This window comes from Eucalyptus grandis, chromosome 10, assembly GCF_016545825.1.
Source record: "Eucalyptus grandis isolate ANBG69807.140 chromosome 10, ASM1654582v1, whole genome shotgun sequence".
Taxonomy (NCBI): domain Eukaryota; kingdom Viridiplantae; phylum Streptophyta; class Magnoliopsida; order Myrtales; family Myrtaceae; genus Eucalyptus; species Eucalyptus grandis.
In genome coordinates this window covers 3,169,112-3,177,131 of record NC_052621.1, presented here as the reverse complement: position 1 = coordinate 3,177,131, position 8,020 = coordinate 3,169,112, and the positions used below count along the sequence as shown (strand labels likewise).

The 8,020-nt window shown below is 43.8% G+C and overlaps 1 protein-coding gene across 1 annotated transcript; it reads left to right on the top strand.

Moving 5' to 3' along the window:
* Positions 1 to 283: 283 nt before the first annotated feature.
* LOC104421098 (arginyl-tRNA--protein transferase 2) lies at positions 284 to 5,047 on the top strand. The gene is given in 8 exon segments (XM_039303369.1): positions 284 to 709; positions 1,018 to 1,056; positions 1,514 to 1,664; positions 2,175 to 2,240; positions 2,242 to 2,776; positions 2,779 to 3,326; positions 3,545 to 3,797; positions 4,188 to 5,047. Coding segments are annotated over 8 exon segments (1,917 nt in total). The 5' UTR covers positions 284 to 561; the 3' UTR covers positions 4,365 to 5,047.
* Positions 5,048 to 8,020: the final 2,973 nt, after the last annotated feature.

The window sequence follows — 8,020 nt, the reverse complement described above, 5'->3', positions numbered from 1 at the left end:
TACAAATTAGTATACATGTGACAAATAAAAGGTAAAACAAACTGATATATCCGTTTACCGCCACGTATATTTCAACTCAATAATTTAACGATTAAATTTAATGAAAATTAAATGAAGGTAAAATTTTCATAGGTTAATTTAGAGTTTTGATAGTTAAAATATTAATTTATGATAAATTCGTCATGTAATAGATTGAGATGTACTAATTTAAGATTTTTTGTGATATTAATACTTTGGTAAATTACCCTGATCAAAACATATCAGGGAAGAGGGTACCGGGGTGAAAACAACCCCCCCGGATTGCCGCCCCCCTTTCGATGGGCCGTTCCGGCAAAAGAGGTGAAAATTGTGGGCTCCTCCGGGAAATATTCTCAGAATACGTGACCAAAAAGCAAAAAAATTAAAAATGAAGAGCTCGAAGAAACAGCCCACGATTCGAAGCTGGTCTGTCCTGGTCGGTCGTCCGTCATCATCTTCACTCCGCTGATTCGAAGCTCGTAGAAATCGGAGACGCCGGCGATTTGGTGATGAACACTTGAAGGGAAGGAGCTTCGATCGGAGATGGCGGCCAATCATCGCAACGAGGCGGGCGGCGGCGGCGTCGGCGGAAGGGGGGAGTCGGTGGTCGTGGGGGCCGACGTGGAGTGCGGCCGGCCGGGGAGCTTCTGCGAGTACTGCAGATCGCCAAATGGGTCCACCATTTCTCACGGTCCGTACGGTTTCTCCTTCGTTTCTCGTGGTTTCCTCCCTCCCGTGTCGTTGAGTACGGTTTTTGCCCGGGCTCCGGTGGCTCGGGGATTTTGGGGTCGGCCGGGACTGGAGATGCCGTGCTTCGGGGTTTGTCTTTTCCGGGCTTTGTCGTCTGTTGTGACGTTCACGATTGATGGAATTGCTGATTTGCGTTTTAGTCTTTAGTAGTTCCAATCCGCCGCTTCGTTGCGTGCGTCGGCTTGCGCTGACGATTTTTTCCCGTTTCGGGTTGTTTGTTTTTTAACGTCTCTTCGACTTGGATCGCAGGCTTGATTGCGCAGAGCCTGACCGTGGATGACTATCAAGGTTGGTGTGCAATTTCCTATTTTGAGAGTCTGGGCAACTCTGGACTGTCGATGCGCTGTTACTTATCGAACTCGGCTGATGTAGTTTCGATATGTGCACATGTCTGATCGAAAGAACTAGAGAAATTCGGAATGTTTGATCCGTACGAGGGAAATTTATGCGTACTCATTCTATCAACGGTTAAGACATGCACGTACGCTTACGTATGTGCGTATTTAACTGCAAGAGCTCAGAGAAACCATGTCGGAGCTGCGGTGGATGCTGAAGTTCCGACTTGAGTCGTTTCTGTGCCTGTGTCTTCCCTTTTCCTTTTATTCTTCTTTCAAATGTACTGGTTGGATTTCTCTGCTAGTTTTCTTACTGTGGCAATAATGGGTCGGATAGATGTTATAGTACATTCGATGATCGTGTGTTTTTCTTTTGAGTGGCAATTCATGGTTTGATACTCATCCTGTAGATCTCCTTGATTGAGGATGGACAAGATCGGGCTCTTTCATTTACCAGCCAGATATGAGTACTACGTGTTGCCCTTCTTATGCTATCCGCTTAAAAGCAGCGGACTTTTCCCTTTCCAAGGAACAAAATCGAGTACACAAACGGATGGAAGGGTATTACTTTGATAACCTGTCTATATTATGGATTCTATTCATTGGATCGTTGCATCTTCACATGTGATTTTTTTATCATTCTGTCGTCGTTGCATTTTGCAAAATTGACCACCACCCTGTTTTCAAGACGGCATTCAAGTTTGGAGTCCATTCTTTGTCAATTGATCAGAGCAGTGGTCATCAAAAATACTATTTGCCCACTCTGAGGCTAGTAGGCATTGGAATGGTATTTCAATGGACAACTCCACGAGTGGAATTTTAGTTTGATGTCACTAAGATTTCCAACTTAGGAGATTTCTCAAAGTGAAAGAGCTTTGCTTTTTTGCTCCTTGAGAAATTTCTCCAACTTTCTACTCCACGAAGCTAAACTTAACAAGTGCAATGGTTGCTAAAATTGTTAGGCTACTTGTGCATTTCAACCAAATTGTACCTTTGAGGTGAGAATTTAACAAAGCTGCATACTCTGGATATAATGTACAAGAAATTCTCACCATGGTGATTAGTTTCTAGGTTTTTGGATGGTACACTGGACACCAAAGGCAAGTGTGAGCTTCTGGAGGATTTAAATACTTCTAAAGTGGTGTGAATGTGAATGTCATGGAAGGTCAAGCTTGGCAACAGTTGAACCCTCTGTGGACATGGAGGAGGATAAGAGTGAGCCAGAACAATTTATGCATTACTTGTCTGATGCAATTGATAAGGCTGTGCATGCATGCATTGAAAGTGAGACGTTTCCTGCCAATCTTCAATTACCCAAAGCTTCTGTCAAAGGAGTCTCCCCAACCAAGAAGAAGAAGCTAGTCAAAGGATTGGAAAATCTCTCATATACCAGTAACATTGCTTTCCAATTGGCTGCCACTTTAAGGCGTGCACGGTCAGAAAAAAAGGATGAAAGACAGTCAGAATTCTCTGGAAACTCGGCAGTAGGCCAGCTGCCTTCTGAGTTGACACCTCGAAGTATTGGAGAAAAGTTGGCGCAGTCATTGTCTCAGATGGGTGAAACATTTGGCTTCTTGATCCAAGCATGTGATGGACATCTGAACTTTTGTTCTACTGCAGAGCACACTCCAGCGGATAAGACTGGCCAAGAAAAATCTCTCTCTAAAGAATTCCAAGGAGAAGTGGAAACAAGAGAAGATGTATTGTGAGGTGCTGTAAATGTTGTTCAGGAAATAGGCAGAAGCTTGAGATTCTTCTGAAAAGATCCACTTTTGAGCCTGAAGAATTTGAGTTGTATAGGCGATATCAGGTGAAAGTGCACAAGGACAATCCAGACCATATCACAGAGAGTGGGTACAGGAGTTTTTTGGTTGACACACCATTGGTATTTGTTCCCTCGACCAGTGATGGTTCAGTTCCTCCCTGCGGTTTTGGGTCTTTCCATCAGTCATATGTTATTGATGGCCGATTAGTTGCGGTTGGTGGGGTGGATATCCTTCCTAAATGCTTGTCGAGTAAATATTTATTTTGGGACCCTGACTTTGCCTTTTTATCTTTGGGAAAATATTCGGCTTTGAAAGAAATATCTTGGGTGAAGGAGAATCAAGTTCACTGCCCCAGTCTTCAGTATTATTACCTTGGCTTTTACACTCATTCATGCAGCAAGATGAGATATAAAACAGCGTATTGGCCATCTGAGCTTCTATGTCCCCTTCGTTACCAGTACGTCCCTCTTGCACTCTCCTTCTTTGGATGAATCTTTATTCCTTGAGGATCTTCCAAATTGTGAGGAAGTGAACTTTTAAATTCATCATCCCTCCTAGTTCAACTACTTCACACATAATAGTCATTATGTGAGATCTGTTATTCTTTTACATGTGCAATAAGTACCTGTGCATATTGTCAAAGTTAATGTGCAAGCTAGTTAATGCATATCTCAGGTGGGTTCCCTTCAACGTTGCAAAGCCTCTGCTAGATAGAAGTAAGTATGTTGTCCTGTCAGATTATAAAGATGAAGATGAGAAGCCATTGCTGCCTCCAGTTTCTGATCATGTCAGTGAACATCAGCATGAGGAAAGTGAGAATAAGGACTCGAATGATCGTTTAGTTGGAGATGAAGAAATGTTTGACCTTGATGTTAAGGAAATTGGAAATACTCTGATAGGATTAGGGGGGTCTCGCCTGAGATACAAGGTATGAAAAGTTCATCGGCAACTATAAATCTCCTTTCTTATTGTTCGGGAAGCTCCTTTTGCGTCTGTTATTTGACGTTTCACTGTGGAATGTTATTTTGAGTTTCCACTGGCTTTTTTTTTAATATAGAGAGGAGAAGCCAATGGGTTATTGTCTGGACAGTTCTTCAGCTACTGCCCTGCTTTTTTCTAATTCATGCCACCAATTATTTAGTTGATTTTACCCCTTGCAGAATAAGACTTAGTTTTTTTTTTTTAATAAATAATTAACTGATGGAACTTACATAATTACATAATCTACTTGGTGTCTTGAACAGAGATCCGTCTTGTGAGTTGCCTGTTTACACACTTGATTTACCAAATGACTTGCTGGTTTATTTCTTTTATGAAGGATCTGCAACAGCCCCTTGGTTTTGTTGATTGGAAATACCTGGAAGCCCAAGTGCAGAGGCACGTGAGAGTGGTCGGTCGAGAGTTGTCTGAGCAAATGGTCTATTTACTTGAGGAGGAGGATGACGACGATGACGCTGACAGCTTCACTTCCAGGGATGGTTTTTTCTCGGAGTAGGCGCCAGCCACCCCTCCAGTCTATGCCGTGGCCGACGGAGGAGGCAGACAGTCCGGTTTTGCCGCCCCTGATGGAGATGCAGCCTGAGGAAGGATTTGCTCTGAGATAGTGGAGGAGGTGAGTCTCATGATGTTGCAGAATTTTGAGTCTGAGTTTGTGTTCTGCGGATCATTCTGTCTGGGGAGAGATATCTTGTGGTCACATCAGTGTGGTGGTTTGAAGAGCTTCGTGCTCTGATGAGAAGTGTAGTGTGATGATTAGGTTAAAGGCAATACTGATGATTCTCGTGCTATGAAAGCGATGCTCTAATCGCCGAGTGAAGTCAGGGAAAATAGACTTCTAGAAAGAGAAAGCAGCTTTTGAGTGAATTGAGTGAGTAGAGAGAATTTTTTTGGCTCTTAGTGCATCTTAGTACTGTTATCATGTAGGATCACTTCAGATGACCTCGTCGTGGTGCTAATTCTGTGCGAAAAATTATGATCTTTGCAATGCTTCAGGGATTGAATTCGCAAGTTGGGGATTGGAAGGGATCTGGAACAATTGGGATGAGAGAAACCCTCAACACTGATACCCACCTAATGACTAACAGCAGCCTTAGAATTCTCTCACTTCTCAAAAATCCTGTTAACTTTGTCTGATTGTCCCGGGGTTCACAGAATCTCAAATTCCCATCTGCTTATGAATTTTCATGACCTTCACAACTGAGTCCATGCGATCTTATCTAGATTTTCAAGAGCGATTTTGCTTACCCCAAATATATATATATTTTGGTGGTGGTTGGGGGGGGTTGGCGAGGGGGGAGATCACGTGCATTTCGTCGTAGCTCCTATAGAAAAAGCCTTAGCACACAATAACATAAAATGCCCAATGATTAGGTATGAATTTAACTACCTATGGTTCAATTCTGTACATAGACTTTACTAAAGAAATGATATAAGGTCTTGCTTTACTTGTAAATCCCTTCAGTGCTGGTGACTGTTAACCTTGATCAAAGCAAAATTCCTGCTTTTGTTGGGCACTATGTACTTTTTTTTTCCATTGACGTCATATATTATAAGACTGTTGTCATTAAAAATTTGTAGCAATGCAAGGACACAATGCAGTTCGATTGGAAGAGAAGGAGAAGATGGAGAAAGATCTATTGAACCAAATAATTGATGAAGCAGATGAGTTTAAAATTAAGTTCTACAGGAAAAAAGGACGATGACATGTGAGAACAACAAGACAACCAACAGGAGAAAGGTGAAGGCGAGCCCTTCCAATCTACAATTGCAAACTTAATTCATGATATTTATCTTTTGTTCATACTTGATTTTTTTTTTTTTTGGTGAGTGTTTCTGTAACAATTTTGCCGGGTGGGTTTATATGATTCCGTTTTATCACACGAGTGCATTAAATTGTACTCATTTAATTCATGGAAGTTGTGCCGACGACTGTTAGTGGAATATTTGATTTTTACATTTGCAACAGTTAATCAAATCGATTTAAAATGGGAAAATGTCACAAATGGTCCCTATACTTTTGCCCAATGTGCAATTTCGTCACCGAACTTTCGACGGCTCAATTTGGTCCCTGAATTATTGATAAATGTCCAATTTAGTCCGAACTTTGATCGGCTCAATTTGATCCTTAAACTATTCATAAATGTCCGATTTAGTCCTTCATTCATCGTTTTCCTTTTTTAATTTTTTAAAATTTTTTTAATTTTTTTGCTTTTTTCTTCCTTCCCTCTGAGCGGCGGGGGAGCCGCTGGTCCGGCGAGGGTAGCCCTCGCGGCGCGGGCGAGGGCCGTCCTCGCTGACGCGGGCGAGGGCGGCCTCGCGCCGGCGAGCGGGCTCCCTCGCAGATCCGGCGAGGAGCTCCCTCGCGGATCCGCAGGGGCCTCGCCGGCGCGAGGGGAGCACCTCGCGATTCGCAGGGCCGCCCTCGCCTTGACGCAGCGAGGGCGGCCCTCGCCGGCGTCGGCAAGGGAGCCCCTCGCCCGACGCCGGGTGCTCCCTCGCTGCTGGCCGAGCGAGGGGCTCCTCGCCAAATACGGCGAGGGGCTCCTCGCAGATCCGGCGAGGGAGCCCTCGCAGATCCTGGGCAGGCTCCTCGCTGGGCGTCGGGCGAGGGAGCACTCGCTAGATCTAGCGAGGGCCGCCGCTCGACGCGGCCAGGGAGCTCCTCGCCGGATCCGCGAGGAGCACTCGCTAGATCCGGCGAGGGCCGCCTCGCGACGTCGGCGAGGGAAGCTCCTCGCCGGATCCGCGAGGGAGCCCTCGCCGCGCCGGCGAGGGGCTCCCTCTCTCGCGAGGGAGCCCTCGCTGACACCGGCGAGGGTCGCCTCGCCGCATCCGCGAGGACGGCCCTCGCCCGACGCGTGAGGGCGACCCTCGCCGGACAGCTCCCTCACGGAATCGCATGAGGGAAGGGAGAAAAGCAAAAAAATTTAAAAATTTTAAAATTTTAAAAATTTTAAAAAATTTTAAAAAATTTAACAAAATTTTAAAAAATGAAAAACAGTAACGAAGGACTAAATCGACATTTATGAATAGTTCAAGGACCAAATTGAGCCGATCAAAAGTTGGTGGACTAAATTGGACATTTATCAATAGTTCGTGGATCAAATTGTAGCCAATCGAAAAGTTCCTGGACGAAATTGCACATTGGGTAAAAGTATAGGACTATTTGTGACATTTTCCCATTTAAAATTGATATTTTGTAATCATTGTGAAGAACTGCATAATGCTGACGTGAGTTGAAAATTAAGTTCCAATGCATCAGCTTTCTGTTAACGTCTAAGGTATGACATGCGTTAGTATCTCCCATGCTTGCAAGTTGGAGCCAATCAAGTTAAAGTACCCTTTAGAAACAATATTAAGTATCAAATGCCTACTACGATCAAATAATATTTTTGCAAAGGAGGAGCACGCCAACGGCATATCATGTGTTTGAGCTCCACTTTAGTCTCATACTTTTTATGGTAGTGCACACCATCCAGACATTATTCAATATGATGAGGTAAAATGCATTGTGGTTAGTGGAGAAGGGTGAAGGGCACTATGTGTTCGGGAAATGGTTATCAGTTCTATAAATCCACTAGCGATTATGGGGAATAGATTCTAGGACCAAATTAAAGTAGATTACTAGTGTGTGTTCATATCATATGAAAGTAATTAGAATCTCGTTATTTCCCGGGACACTTGCTATCACGCAGATGGGGAAAATCGAGAATGTCTTTGACCTCAATTAGTGTAACTCGACTAGCGTCAATGTTGTTACAATACATCTAGGACTTGATCTATTCAGACTGGGTGAAATAACACAAGTTGCATAGGATGGGGAAAAAAGCTGAATGTGGTTGAACTTAACTAGTCCGAAATTGAATTTGGTTAAAGTCATAGGTTATAGTCGTTATGATATATCAAGGATATCTTATCTATTGTTTAGTCCGGTTCGGGGTGAAATAACACAAAAATCATAGCACCGATGGTTGCATAGGACTATTGCTTTTATGCGGTCACCTTGGTAGTCCGGGTGGGGGATGTTGTCATGGTAATGTTATTGGCCTTTTACGATGCTATGTCCTTCGTGTGGCTCAGTTGTTTTTGGCCGGCCTCGGGAAGTTGCACATTGAGGCCGACAAGAACTTTTGGAAGGCGATCGCAGCTCTC